Here is a 14559-nt window from a genome sequence, read left to right as displayed (position 1 = left end):
CGGAGGAAGGGGGCGTGTCTGTAGGCGGGGCTAGGTGGGCTGTTGCCGGAAGCGAGCGGGCAGCTGTGGTACCGGAAGTGCGGCGGCAGCTGCGGTGCTGCTTGTGCAGATTTTCGGTGGTCCTCTGAGTGTAGCGCTGAAATGGCTAGCACGGCTGCACCCGCTACCTCAGCGCCCGCCCATGCCCTGTCCTTGGAGCAGCTTCGGCGCTTGGCGGCGGAGCTGCGGCTGCTGGCGGCCCAGGTGCGGGGTGAGTGCGTCCTCTGGAGAGGCTACGACCGGGCGGCTGGGGATGGGGAGGGAGCGACGGGCAGGGTCGGCGCGGCTCACCACTTGTCCTCTCGCCACCGTGGGCTCCCACCCTACACCCTACAGTCGGCGAAGCCCGGGAAACCCCCGAGAAGTTCGATCGGGAGAGGTTTTGGAGAAGACTCAGTGAGTGCTGCACCCGTCTGGGGCCCCTTCGTTCACCCCACCCTTCTCCCTGCCCCTCTCCCTGCCACATCCCTGCGGTGGTGAAACTTCTCGCTACCCCTCCTCTGCATTGGATGGGGCGGGAATGTTGGTTTTTTTTGTTTTGTTTTGTTTTGTTTTTGTTTTTGTCTTTTTCTTTTGTATCGGTACCGGGGATGGAACTCACGACTGCGGGCTTGCAAGGCAGGCATTTATGCCGCTGAGCTAAATCCCCAGTGCCGGAATGTTGGTTTTTAGAGGTATTTTTTGAGATATCTAGACTGATAAGTGTGGAGAAGGGACGCGTGACCTTCAGAGTCTGCGGCGGCTTTATTTAGGCTTCAGCACTGACTTGGACACTTGCCTCCTCCCCTGCCTTCCCCAGACGAGGCAGCAGTGACAGTGGCAGGGGAAGCCACGACTCTGACCACAGTCTTCTGTCGACCACCGCTACCTTCTTCACAGGTGAGCTTCATTTCACTGCAGTCCTTGTGCTGCTCCTTCATTAGGAATCTCTTCCTTTTCTTTCCATCTTTGCACTCAAGCCAAGAGATTACTTTCTTGAGATTATAGTTCTTACCGCCCAGGATTGTTGTGAAAGCAAACCGACAGTGCCTGTCACAAAAATAGGCTTTTCATCTCAAATCAAGCTGAAGTTCAGCCTCATCGACTTTCTGGTGACTTTTTAAAGATCTGTTTGTAGGTGTTTTCATATACAATACATTATCCCCATTTGACAAATATGCAACTGCACCCACAGGTTCGGGTTAAGATTAATAATCAGAGGAGGTTAAATTTAAACAAGATCTGATATTGTATTCTATGTAATTCTCTTTGCTTTGAAATTTTTAATTTAACCAGTAATGTGGATATAGTGTAAAAATCAAAGGACATCAAAATTAAGTGTGCTAAAAAATTTGTTTTGCTATTCCAGTTCATTTTTTGTCTCTCTCCCTCTTGCCATTTATGTTCTTAATATACAGTATATTTTGTGGATTTACACATTTCTGTATGTTTACATATGTATGTCTGCTTTCTACACATATAATCAAATACTATAAATACTATTCTGGCCATTTAAAAAATAGCAGTACTGCTTGGAAGTTGATTTTTATTTATTTTTTTTGGAAGTTGATTTTTAACTGCATGTAAAAAGTCAGTTATTTGTAATGGTTGCTTAATATTCAATAATGACTGTACCTTTAGTTTAAACAGAAATTTATGTGGACATTGAAATTGTTGCTGACTTGTAACTGTCAAAGCAGGTACTGAGAATTACTAAATACAGTCTTTGTGTAGAAATGTATATTGTAGAAAAATTCCCAGAGATGAAATTGACGGAACAGAGGAATTTATAAATTTTAACAACCATTTATTATAAAACTGAAAGATATTGGTTGTGACTAGACATGCCTTATACTCACTTTTTCTAGAGTAACATATGTTTAAGAATTGAGGTTATTAAAAAATTGAGCATTCATTATCTTGATTTTTAGTCAGTAGCCTCAGGCTCTATTCAGATGTTTTGAAATTTTGTATGTACAATGATTTAAAAAAAAAACTTCCTGGACTTCCGGGAAAACATGGCGGACAGATAACAGCAACTACCAGAGGCTCTCTGAAAGACTCAGCTCAGAAGCCAGGAATGGTGCGGACTAAGGAGACATAAGCAGGTGGAGATATGCTCTGTTGACTCAGGAACGATCTGGGCTGAGAGAAACCAACTTGGAATGCAGTCCTGGCGCTAAAACAGGAACAGAAAAGCCTCGGTGTGGAGGCTGGACCCCGCGCCATTGGAAGCCGCGATTCAGGTTTCCCGCCGCGCGGCGGCTGGCTGCCTCTACAGCGGCTCGGCAAGGAGAGAGACGCGCAGAAGCTCTGAGAACAGCAATCTGCAAACGGAGTCAAAAACAGGACCGGCAGGGAGGCGTGCACTGACTTTTGGTGAGGTGAGTGAGAGAAACTGACACTCTACCACAGTTTGACTCCAGCGGAGGACTGTCTGGGCCCGGCAGTCCTGCAGGAGCAGGGCACGGTGGCGACTCCAGCCACACATCCCCCTCTCGGGCGGGATTGGTGAAAAGTGCCTGGCCTGCTTGATGCTGCTGGCGGACCCGGTAGGCTGGCCCAACCCAGATCCCAGAGCCTGATGGTGGCCGGGAGGGGCGACCCCCACGTAGGCTGCCTGGTCTGGAACTTCCTGGTGTGCTGCGGTGGGTGGGAACACCTAATCAGCGCAATTCGATCAGGCTGTGGCTGACAGGGAGAGAAGCTGGGTCTCCTATATAAGCTTGCATATATAAGGAACAGAGAATATGGGAAGAGGCAGCAACAAGAAAGGCTCCTCGGCCCCCAATTCTGAGAAACAGGCAATAGCGGACACCACACCAATACACATAAAGCGCTATATAGAGAGCCTCATAGACCAATTCAGGAATGAAGTTATCAACGACCTGAAGCTAGAAGTATGCAGAATAGTTAGAGAAATGCTAAGCACCACCCAAGAAAAAACAGATGGTGGAATGGAAGAACAGAAAAAGAGGGGAGAATTGTTTGATGGAGAAAACAGAGAAAGCATAGAATACGAGAAGCAGATTCAAAGGGACTACCAAGAAACTAAGAAGTCTATCGAAGACTGGCATAACAGCTTGAAAGAAACTAAGGACAGACTATCTGAACTGGAGGGCAGACTTGTAATATGGGAGAATGAAATGAAAAACTTCTTAAAAATAACACAGAAACAAACAGCAATAATACAAAGACAAGAAGATGATAAGAGGATCCATAACTTAAGGATTAAGAACATAAAAGAAGAAGTAGGGACACAAACAAGTGAACTACAAAAGCTACTCACAGAAATAATCCAGGAGAATTTTCCTAATTTAGCAAAAGGTAAAGATACTCAGATGTATGAGGCATACAGGACCCCAGCTACCTACAACCCAAACAGAGCAACACCCAGGCATATAATAAAAATTCCAGAAATTCAATACAAGAACAGAATATTAAAAGCTGTAAGAGACAAGAAACAGACCACTTACAAGGGAACACCCATCAGAATTACAGCAGATTTCTCTGCACAAACCATCAAATCACGAAGAGCGTGGGGGGAAATAATTCAAGCTTTGAAAGATAATAATCTCTAGCCAAGATTGAGATATCCTGCACAACTGTCCCTGGAAATTGATGGAAAAACAAGGTGCTTCCAGGATAAAGAGGAACTGGGGGAATTTGCAACCACCAATTCAACTCTACAGAGAGTATTGCAGGATATTCTAAAAAAAGAAAAATACAGAGAATCCAGAAATAGTGGCGGGGAGGCCACAACGAATGGAGCAGAGAACAAAATGAAGAAGACAAACTGACAGCTACTGACAGAAAAAGAACTCAACAGAAATGAGGCAGAGAAGATTGGATGATAGGAACAGCTATTTTGGAGAAAATGACATCTTAATAGGTAATACTGATTTAGTATCATCTTGTTTTGAAGTCTCATCTAGCTTTTGTTCTTCTGTCTCCAATGGTCTAAACAGGTTGTATCTTATTGGATTTTATTATGTACGATAGTATAAGCAAAAACCTTTTAAAGACAAGGAGATTATACAGAAACCATTGTTCATTTTCTGTTAGTCGATTCTAAATACTCTGTAATGCTGTCATTCTCTTAAATGGTTTTACATTGTTTTGATATACTTAATGCTACAGTATACGAAGTTGTACTCAAGGATTTCAAGGAAAGAGACAATATGGTAACTACTTTTAGGTCAGGATTATCTGGTGGTGAAACACTATTCTGCTTAAATGGTTATGTTTTGATCTGTGCTGTTTCGCTGTTATGCCCTCTTTTATCTCAATCTCCACTCCATTATTTACTTTTTTATTTTTATCCTTTTAATTAAAGGAAAAAAATAGCAGAATATATTATAGTAACCCACTTTGACTTTACATTATCTCGATTTAAAGCCCTGTATTACTCTCACCATCTGGCTTTTAACTGATGTTCCCCTATTCTGTTTTGCTGGATAGTATCAGGTTCAAAAGTTTAGGCATCTGCTGTGAAGATAATGAGATTCATTATAACGCCCATTCTCGTTGACTTTTATCTACTTTTGAAGACCTAAAATGTCTCCGATGTTTTGGTTTTGTCGGTTTTATTCTTTACTGTTTTGTTCAATTGTATTATAACTAATGATATAGGCAGTTCTATTAGAGATAGCGGGAGGCATTATGGTAACCATTGTTGATCACCTTGTATTATGTTTTTACATTATCTATTATGTCCACCCTTTTGACTTGACCGATTCTGTTCTGTTATGTCACATTTGGTTTTACTCTCTTCCAAAAAAGTAATAAGAACCATGGGAGCAATGAAACCCATAATGTGTAATAGTCATTGTACAAAAGAGAGGAAAAGAAAGTGCTCTAAACTATATAACTGCATGTATATTTAAGTGTATAAGATAGAAAATGATATCACAGAGTTTTATTGGATCATTGAACAGAACTGTTTGCAGTATCATTGTTGGAATGTCCACTTTACAAGCTTTAATTTTGTGACTTGAACAATTATTTCTAAGATGACAATATGTAATCCATTAACTAGTAATTTCCTACTGTTCATTTTTTTTCTGTAAATCTGTATAACTTGTACCCTTTCTCTGCTTTTTTTTTCTTTTCTCCTTAAATAAAATGAAAAAAAAAACTTCCTGCATATGTTAAGAGATCTATGATGAGTAAATGGAATAAACTGTATAAGAGCATTTAAAAATTCATAAAAAAAGGTTTGTTTCAAGTAGAAAATCGTATTCTTTGATAAAAATCTGCTGCCTCCTTTCATTCAAATATATTTACAACTTTTTGCTGAAATTCAGTGAGTAAGAGCCCACAAGGAAAGCATACAACTGTTTTTCTATATATGCTTAGGACAGTAGTTCTACTCATAGGTCAAAATTTGAATTTGGTTTTATTGAAAATATATGTTAATTATATATTCAAGTAAGAGTCACAATTGCTTTCTTAGGATCTCAGCACTTTCTTCCTACTGAAGAATGTGTGTTTTGTTCTTAAAGTTCTAATTCTTGTAGACTGATATTATTATAGAATTACATGTTTGAATGTTGAAACAATAAGTTGACTTAAAAGTTTCATAATGCTTGCTCTCAGTCACGCTACTTATTTCATTGTACAAATTGGTAGCAATTTGTAGAGTGCTACCAATTGGGGCCGGTTTTACACAGCACTGGTTTAGTATTCAGCAGAGAATAGAAGTTGAAAGATAAGAAAGCCAGTGCCTGCACAGAAGGAGAATAGACAATACGGAGCAGTATCTGTGTTAGTTACCTTCAGTCTATTGAGAGACACAAACACACAGACCTGGTTCATGATTCAACACTGCGGTTAGCACACTTTTCCTATAAAAGTCTGGGTAGTAAATATTTTAGGCTTTGCAGACCAGCTTCTTCACTTTGCTCATGGGTTATAACTACGTAAGCCAGTGAGCATGCTGTGTCATGGTAACACTTTATTTACAAAAGCTGATAGTGGGCCTGATTTGATAGGCTATGCTCCTGGTCAGACGTGTAAATACCACATAGCATATCATGATTCTCTTGAGATATGTACTATAAATAAGTCTTTTGGGGCTGGGGATTTAGCTCAGCGGCATAAGCGCCTGCCTTGCAAACGCATGGTCATAAGTTCGATCTCTGGTACCGATTTAAAAAAAAAAAAAAAGAATAAGTCTTTCAAAAGAAAAAAAAGTCTTTCCTACTGTTTCTTAGTTCTTTCTTATTAGCCAATTTCTGGCTTCCAGCTAACTTTTCTTTAGTATGGGATGAATTTAGCACAAGGCTGCTTCATAGTAGTATTTGAGAAGATATTTGATGGTGCTGTACATACCACAGTAGATGAGTTAACCAAATTGATCTAATCCATTCTCCTGTTTTTAACCCTGAAATTGGTTCATCCCCTCGTAGGAAACCCAGAGGATCTGTGAGCAAGTCCATGCTGCCATCAAGGCACTTACTGCAGCATACTATTCACTTCCCAAGGACCAGGGTAAGCTGCTACATTTGTGGCCAGATCTTCAGTAACAGGATGTATGCATCATGTTGTGAGACTTTTTACCTTTGCCCAAGTTGAGCATGCAGCTTCTCCCATAAAATCCCATCGCAGACAATTTTATAGTAATCTCCTGTAATCATTGCAGCGTGCTGTGGTGCAGATGCTGTGCACCTGTGACTTCACATCTCTCCTGTCTTGCCTGACTCTTAAGGCTTCTAATTCTCACTGGCTCTTCCCTCTTCAGTACTTTGTAACTGCTGCAGTAGCCGGCTGAAGCTCAGCTTCATAAACAAGTCAGGCTGTCCCTGTTCTTCCTTCACCCATATCACACCCTATTTTCGAACTCCTTCATAAGTAGAGTGGACTGCCCGTAGTTTTATGCCTTTATTATAATCATGCTAAAATGATAAACGAATACATGTCATAGATGTTCAGGGTTGTTTACAAATGATTTAAACCTCAAGTGTTTTATCCACAGTTTCAAGGGATACCTGTCCTTAATGGGTGAATACATGCTATTGTGGAAAACTTGTTTCTTTTCTCTTGGACAGTGGCTCTAAGGGCCAGGGATTTAGCGCAGCACCACCAGTGCCTGTGTGGCAAGTGCAAGGTTGTGAATTTAATCTCTGGTACGAAAAAAAAAAAAAAGAAGAAGAAGAAGTTTTAAGGACTAGTGGGGAGGAGGAAAAGAGCACAGCAATTACCTGGGGATATAAAAAAAGAAGTGATTATTGTGTTGGGACTTCATCTAAAGCATGGAGATGTCCGTTACCTCATAGTTCTGTAGTGCTTAGACTCAAGAAAGCAGCTGGTGACTAATGAAAAGAAATTCAGACTGCCTACCATTTGGGGTTGGCCACAGGGATCACCCTGAGAAAGCTGGTTCGGGGCACCACTCTGGACATTGTGGATGGCATGGCTCAGCTCGTGGAAGGACTTCTCATCACTCCAACTCAGAGGTAGTGAGGCTACTATGTGGGGTGACTTTTTTTATTATTATTTTTTGAGGCAGGATCTCACTCTGCATTCCAGGCTGGCTGACTGGCTTTGACCTCATGGTGATCCTCAGCCTCAGCCTCCTGAGTGCTGGGATTACAGGCATGTGCCATTACACCTGACTTGTGGGGTGGTAATTAATGGACTTCTTTGATTCTGGAGGAAAAGCTTGTCTGTCAGCAGTTACTAATAGCCAAGAATAAGGACTAGTAGGAGTTTATTCATAAGAAGCTAGGTTATTGATCTATCCTTTTTGATTCCTTTCCTCAGCCCTGAGAACAGTACCCTTATTTCCTACAACAGTGTCTGGGTTATGTGCCAGCAAGTTCCTCAGATGCCAAAAGGTGAGTAACAGTGGGGAAGTGGGCTGTTGCCTATTGACCAAAGCAGGCAGATTTCTGTCTAGCTTCCAGCTTGGTAGCATGTATGTATTTTAAATTCTATAGAAAGTTTAGTTTAGTTTTGAACAATCTCCACACAGAATTCCATAGTGGTTGTACATCAGTAGTGTACAAGGGTTCCTTTTTCCCCATAGCTTTGCTTTTTTTTGCCGTCCAGATTGATCTTGAATTCACTACTCACTTGCTAAGGCTGATCTCAAATCCTCTTGCCTCAGCCTCCTAATTGCTGAGATTACAGGTGCACACTATCACACCTGGCTAGCCTCACCATCCTTGATGATGACCGTTCTTTCTGGAGTAAGATGGAATCTTTGTGTTTTTTGGTGTTCTGTTCTGTTTTGTTTGAGACAGGGTTGCTGTAATTCAGGCTGGCCTTCAACTCACTGTGTACTCCTGTTGGCCTCAAATTTGTACAATCTTCCTGCTTCAGCCTCCCAAGTGCAAGGATTATAGCCATGCATGACCACACTCAGCTATCACTATAGCTTTGTAATATAATTTGAAGTCCAGGATTCTGTTCTTTCCTCTCATTCCCTAAATTATTCCTTTTTGTGGTAAACAAAAAACTTTTTAGTCCTCTGCCTGGGTCAGAAGAGTTTTAGTTTAAACCACCTCTCTTGTTGACCTTAATGTTATCTTCAAAAGAAAGTTTAGATTGTCCTTTGCAGTCTTAAAAGAGTCATTGGGTTTCTCCTCTAATTCTGATTTTTTTTGATACCGAGGATTGAACTCATGACTTTGTGCTTGGCAGACAGATGCTGTGCCGCTGAGCTACATCCCTGGGCCTAATTCTGATTTTTTACTCATAGATAACAAAGCTGCAGCTCTTTCAGTGCTAACAAAGAGTGTGGATTTTGTGAAAGATGCACATGAAGAAATGGAGCAGGTGAGAGACTCTTTCTATACTTGTCATTGGGGGGGTCCCTCCATGACCAGGAGACTCGCTTATAAAAAAAGGAGATTGTCTGAGTGCTGACTGAATAGATCCTATTGTCACTCCTGTCATGTATCTTCTATGTCTACTCCCTGCTAGTGTGCAGTTTAGTACCACTCCTTTGTCCTGTTATTGAACAAGGACAGTGAAAACAGTTCATGAAATGACTCAGCTTGTAGTCATTTGTGAGGTAGCTGGCTGAGGTTTTTGGAAAACTTAGTTATGGTGCTAAAAGTATAAAAGCTTTTGTGTATGTGTTTACCATGGGTCATGATGTGTGTCTCAGGCTGTGGAAGAATGCGACCCTTATTCTGGACTCTTGAATGATTCTGAGGAAGGCAGTGCTGAGGAGGAAGTGTTGGGGTTTCCGAGCAATCGGGATGTATATTGGTCTGAGGAAGATCAGGAGCTCATAGTCCCGTGCCTCGCACTAGTGAGAGCGTCTAAAGCCTGCCTGAAGAAAATCCGGATCCTAGTGGCAGAGAATGGCAAGAAGGATCAGGTGGCTCAACTAGATGACATTGTGGACATTTCTGAGGAGATCAGCCCCAGGTAAGCGTGATCCTTGTTCGGAATAGAGGAGCATTCTCATCTCAGCTTATGCTAGCACCTCAAGGTTTTCCCTCGTTTTTTTGTATTTTGAAAATTCAGAAAGTTTCAAAAATACTTCAGAGAATACCTCTATGTTTTTCCATTTGGATTCACCTATTGTTCACAAGGTTTTCTTGTACTGGTATCAAAAAATAGATGTATTTTTTTTCCTAAACCGTTAGAGAATTAATTGTGGACAACAATGGCATTTCACCCCTAAATACTTCAGCATTTATCTCTTAACAACAAAAACATTCTTTTTAAGACAGTGTCTTCCAGTATGGTTCAGGCTGGCTTTGAGCTCACTTTGTATCCCAGGGTGGTCTTGAACTTCCAAAGATCCTCCTGCCTCAGCCTCCCAAGTGCTAGGATTACAGGCGTGTGCCACTACTCCTGGCTTAACAAAAACATTCTTACTGTCACAAAAAATTTAACACTGACTGTAATACCTAATACTTAAATTTCTCTGTCTCAAATGTCTTATGTAAAGCTAAGGTTCCATAAAGATTTCACATTACTTGTGGTTGTCATCTCCAAATATTCTTTAGTCTCTTACAATCTAGAACAGTCTGTATCATCTTTTTTGACATTGAAGTTTAAAAAGAAAACACGATATTTTCATGTAGACTAACAATTTGGATTCAAGCAATATATTCTTATGATTATAGTCAGGGTAAACATTTTTTGACAATATCAAATAGTGGAGTATTTTGTGCTTCTTTTATCATACTGAGGGGTAAATTGCGTTAGTTGGTCACATTACTGGTGGTAGTAAATTTGATCATCTGATTAAAGTTGCACCCTCCACTGTAAGGATACCTTGTGCCCAACAATTTTAGCTTCCTGATGAACTCAACCTAGGTCAGTTACTAAATTGATGGTTTTAGATTAATTTGTGTGTGTGTGTGTGTGTGTGTTACTGGGGGCTGAATCTAGGGCCTTTATAGTGACCTATGTACCTGGCCTGTCTGTCTATCTTTTTTTTTTTTTTTTTGTCTTTTTCCTTTTTTTCAGTACCAGGGATCGAACTCACGACTACCTGCTTGCAAGGCAGGCGCTTACGCCACTGAGCTAAATCTCCAGCCCCTGTCTATCTATCTTGAGGCAGGGTCTTGCTAAACTACCTTGGCTGCACTTAAACTTGTGATCTTCCTGTCTCAGCCTCCCAGAATTCTAGAATTATAGGCATATACTACTATATCCAGGAGCTTAGATCCTCATTGTTTTGTTTTGTTTTTGAGATAGGTCTTGCTCTGTAATTCAGGCTGGCCTTAAACTCATTATGTAGCCCAGGCCGGCCTCAGCCTTCTGTCTCAGTATCTTGCGTGCTGGGATTGCAGGTGTGCGCCACCACTTCCAGCATAGATCCTCACAGTTTTGACTGAACTGGTCATCTCCACCCAGTGAACCAAGCACATCCCTCTGCTGCTTTCCTAGTGAAATACTTAAACAGTAAACACTGGGTGAATTGATTCTGCATTGGTTGCCTACATACTTAGTTTATGGAATTAATATGCGTCTCTGGGACAGATTCTCCTTTTATTCATAGTACTGGAAACATGTAGTTGAACTTCATTCCTGTTAATGATTATTTTTGCTTTTTACTCTCAGTGTGGATGATTTGGCTCTAAGCATATATCCACCCATGTGCCACCTGACTGTGCGAATGAATGTAAGTACCAACTCTGAGGCAATAGTTACAGACCCTGCTGGTAGAATTTCACTGATCATTAACATTTCCTATAATCTGTGGGGGAACATATTTATTTGTAATACTTAGATGCAGGCACAATAGTAATTTCACAGTTCTTAGATCTTTTTTTTTTTTTTTTTTTTGGTACTGGGGATTAAACTCATGACCTTGCACTTGCCAAGCAGGCACTTAAGCCACTGAGCTAAATCCCCAGCAATGTCACAGTTCTTGCTTGTATTTGTGCATGGTAAACATTTACTGAAGTCAAATTAAGATAGCCTTCAACTTTGATAGTTCTCTCTTCCATAATGACTTGAGTGAACATTTAGAAAAGTCCAACATTCTTAGGAAATCATGCTTTGGAAAGCAAATCGTAATTATACAGTGCTTTAGGAATCTCTGAGCCTGAAGGCTCAAATTTATAATTTGTAGTATAGGCAGAAAACGTTCCAGGAATTTACTCTGCTCTGGAGTTGTGATACAAACACACTGTATCACTCTGCCATGGAGAGTCAAGCTCTTTACCAAGTTCTGTTTCAGGTTTTCAAGTGCTGAGCCATATACTACAGAGACGTCAGTCCTCTTATTTTTATAAACTCCATTTCTTACCTCTGATGCTTATTGGAAAAAGTCAAATTGCTAAATGGTTTATGTTTTACAATGTGATTTGCTGGTTCTGGTATTTGACAAATTAGTTGTGGAATATACATCAAATATGTATTCATGATGTATAAACACTCTGAAGTAGAATAGAATTCCTTTTGGGTGTTAATTTGTTTTTCCTTGTTAACCTTTTTAAAATTGTGGTAATGTATTATTTTTTCATGATGAATCTGAATCTTTTTTTTTTGATATGAGGATAGGATTCATGACCTCATGCTTACCAGGCAAGTGCTTGAGCCACTGAGCTAAATCCCCAGCCCTAACTTTTTAAAAATTGATTTTGAGAAATAAGTGTCAATCAGGGGACAAAAATGGTACATATATTACACATTGTCATATCCAAATCACCTAGCCAGAGCACAAAACATCTGCATTCAGTTGTTCAAACAATATCGGCCCAAATCTATCTCTTCAGTGACCTCAGAGAAATCTAACTATCTTAACTATTTTTTTATACATATATACATATATTTGGGTTTTGTTTTTTATATTGTTTATATTTATATTTTGTTTGTTATATTTGGGTTTTGTTCTTTTTGGTACTGGGGATCGAACTCATGACCTCCAGCTTACCAGGCAAGTGCTTGAGCCACTGAGCTAAATTCCCGGCTTTATACATGTTTTTCCTTTCACCTTGTCACACTAATGAGAATATGTTGTTTACACATAGGTGTGTTATTTATTTCACTAATGAGTATGGTCTCAATTTGCATCCATTTACGTATAAAAGTCTCCAGTTTATCCTTTATGGCTGAGTAATACTCCAGTGTATAAAAATACCACATCTTTTTTATCCATTCCTCAGTTGATGGGTTATTTAGGTTATTTACAAGATTTAGCTGTTACCAATTCTGATGCTGTAAACATGAGTGCACATTTCTGTGGAATGATGTTTTTAATTCTTTTGGGAGGATGCCCAGCAGGAGAATAACTGGTTTGAATGGGACATGTAGTCCTAGTTTTTGAGGAATTTCCACAGTGGTTGCACCAGTCTACATTCCCACTAACAGTGAGAGAGAGTTCCTTTTTCTCCACAGCATTTGTTAATTGCTTGATTTCTTAATAATAGCCATTCTTTCCAGGATGAGGTGAAATCTCAGTGTTGTTTAATTTGCATCTTTCAAATGATCAGAGATGTTGAACATTGTTTTGCATATTTATTTGCTATTTGAATTTCTTCATCTGAGAAATGTATATTCATTGTAGATGCCTGTTTTTGGATTGGGTCTTTAAATTGAGAGGTCTGAAAAAAAAATTGAGAGGTCTCATTTTTTTTTGAGTTCTTCATATGTTCTCAGTAGTAATCCTTTATCTGAGGAAGAGGTGGCAGGCATTTTTTCCCACATTGTGGATTGTCTCTTCACTCTGTTGGAGGGAGGTTTTTCTCTTGCTGTACAAAAGCTTTCAATAGGGTAAGAGGGGCTACATAATTCTTGGCTCAAACAAAAATTAAAAAAGGAAAAGTATAATCTTATACCATAACTTAATCAACATTTTTGTTTTTGTATACTCAAGATTCTTTTTTTAAAAAGTTTTAAAAATTATTTGGGTCTTTAAAAAATATTTGAGCTCTTTCCTTTATGACAGGGCTCAGTGTGAGTAATTATTCTGTTTCTTTTCTAGTCTGCAAAACTTCTATCTGTCTTGAGGAAGGCACTTGAGGTTACAAAGTAAGTATGAAGACTTCTCCTCTGGGCTTGTTAAGAATAACCTCATCTGTCTGCTTAGCTGGCTCAATTCTTAGCCCTGTTTGAAGCAGAGGAAGAGAATGGGTCTGGGTTTTGTTTCAGCTTCCATTTCTGTGAAGATGGTTTTTCTGCTGCAGTTTTTCCTATGCACCCTCCTGAGGGGAGGCTTTCCCTTGACACTTTACTAAGTTTAACTTTTTTATTATTTCATTGCTATCTGTGCCACTGAGTATTGAGCTACACCCCATCCTTTTTTAAATTTTTTACTTTTGTTTTTATTTATTTATTTATTTATTTTTGTCTTTTTCCTTTTTATCGGTACCAGAGATCGAACTCATGACTGCCGACTTGCAAGGCAGGCGCCTATGCCACTGAGCTAAATCCCCAGCCCTTTTGTTTTTATTTTGAGGCAGGGTTTAAGTCACTAAATTGCCCAGCTGGGCTCAAATTTATGATTGTTCTGCCTCCGCCTCTCAGAGTACTGGGATTACAGGAATGTGCCACGAACTGACTTTTTATTTTTTCCTCCATTTCATTTGCAGAGCAAGTCATGTGACCCCTCAGCCGGAAGACAGTTGGATCCCTTTACTCATTAATGCTGTTGATGATTGCATGAACAAAATTAAGGAACTCACGCAGAGTGAAATTGAACTATGAGTTTTCAGCTTCTTTAGATTCTCCTGTTTCCCTGTCACTGTTGCATCTGGGCTTTGATTCTGCTTTTAATAAAAGGACCTAGCAAGTGAAAAGGGAGTTCCTGTCTGCATTTAACAAGAAATTCTACTTCAGAGACTGTTGATTGGATCAGATTCGAAATTATTTATAAACCATATGAATGTGATATATTTGTTTGTGCTAGATATAAAAGATAATTGCATGAATTTGTGTTCCTGAATTGCTTTACAGAAGCCTAAGGAAGTTACTCTATTTCTTATTCTATTTCATATGTTGTTTCAGTTAAAAATGTTGATGGTTTTAATAAAATGCTAACCAGCTGATAGCAATTAAATGAGTACCCGCTTTCATTTGGGTTTGTGGATTTTAAGATCTGGTTATAATCAGATATGTATTTAGAAT

The 14559-nt window shown here is 39.8% G+C and overlaps 1 protein-coding gene across 1 annotated transcript; it reads left to right on the top strand.

The window, feature by feature from the left end:
• The first annotated feature begins 44 nt into the window (after positions 1 to 44).
• Ccndbp1 (cyclin D1 binding protein 1) lies at positions 45 to 14491 on the top strand. The gene is made up of 11 exons (XM_003475720.5): positions 45 to 250; positions 376 to 435; positions 839 to 918; positions 6429 to 6510; positions 7379 to 7475; positions 7783 to 7856; positions 8723 to 8799; positions 9134 to 9399; positions 11050 to 11110; positions 13418 to 13464; positions 14025 to 14491. The coding sequence occupies exons 1-11, from the start codon at positions 142 to 144 to the stop codon at positions 14137 to 14139; spliced, it is 1068 nt and encodes a 355-aa protein (XP_003475768.1). The 5' UTR covers positions 45 to 141; the 3' UTR covers positions 14140 to 14491.
• The last annotated feature ends 68 nt before the right edge of the window (positions 14492 to 14559 follow it).

This window comes from Cavia porcellus, unplaced genomic scaffold, assembly GCF_034190915.1.
Source record: "Cavia porcellus strain 051 isolate PalLab524CR breed Dunkin Hartley unplaced genomic scaffold, mCavPor4.1 scaffold_6, whole genome shotgun sequence".
In the NCBI taxonomy this organism is placed as follows: Eukaryota; Metazoa; Chordata; class Mammalia; order Rodentia; family Caviidae; genus Cavia; species Cavia porcellus.
This window is presented reverse-complemented; position numbering and strand designations above follow the sequence as displayed.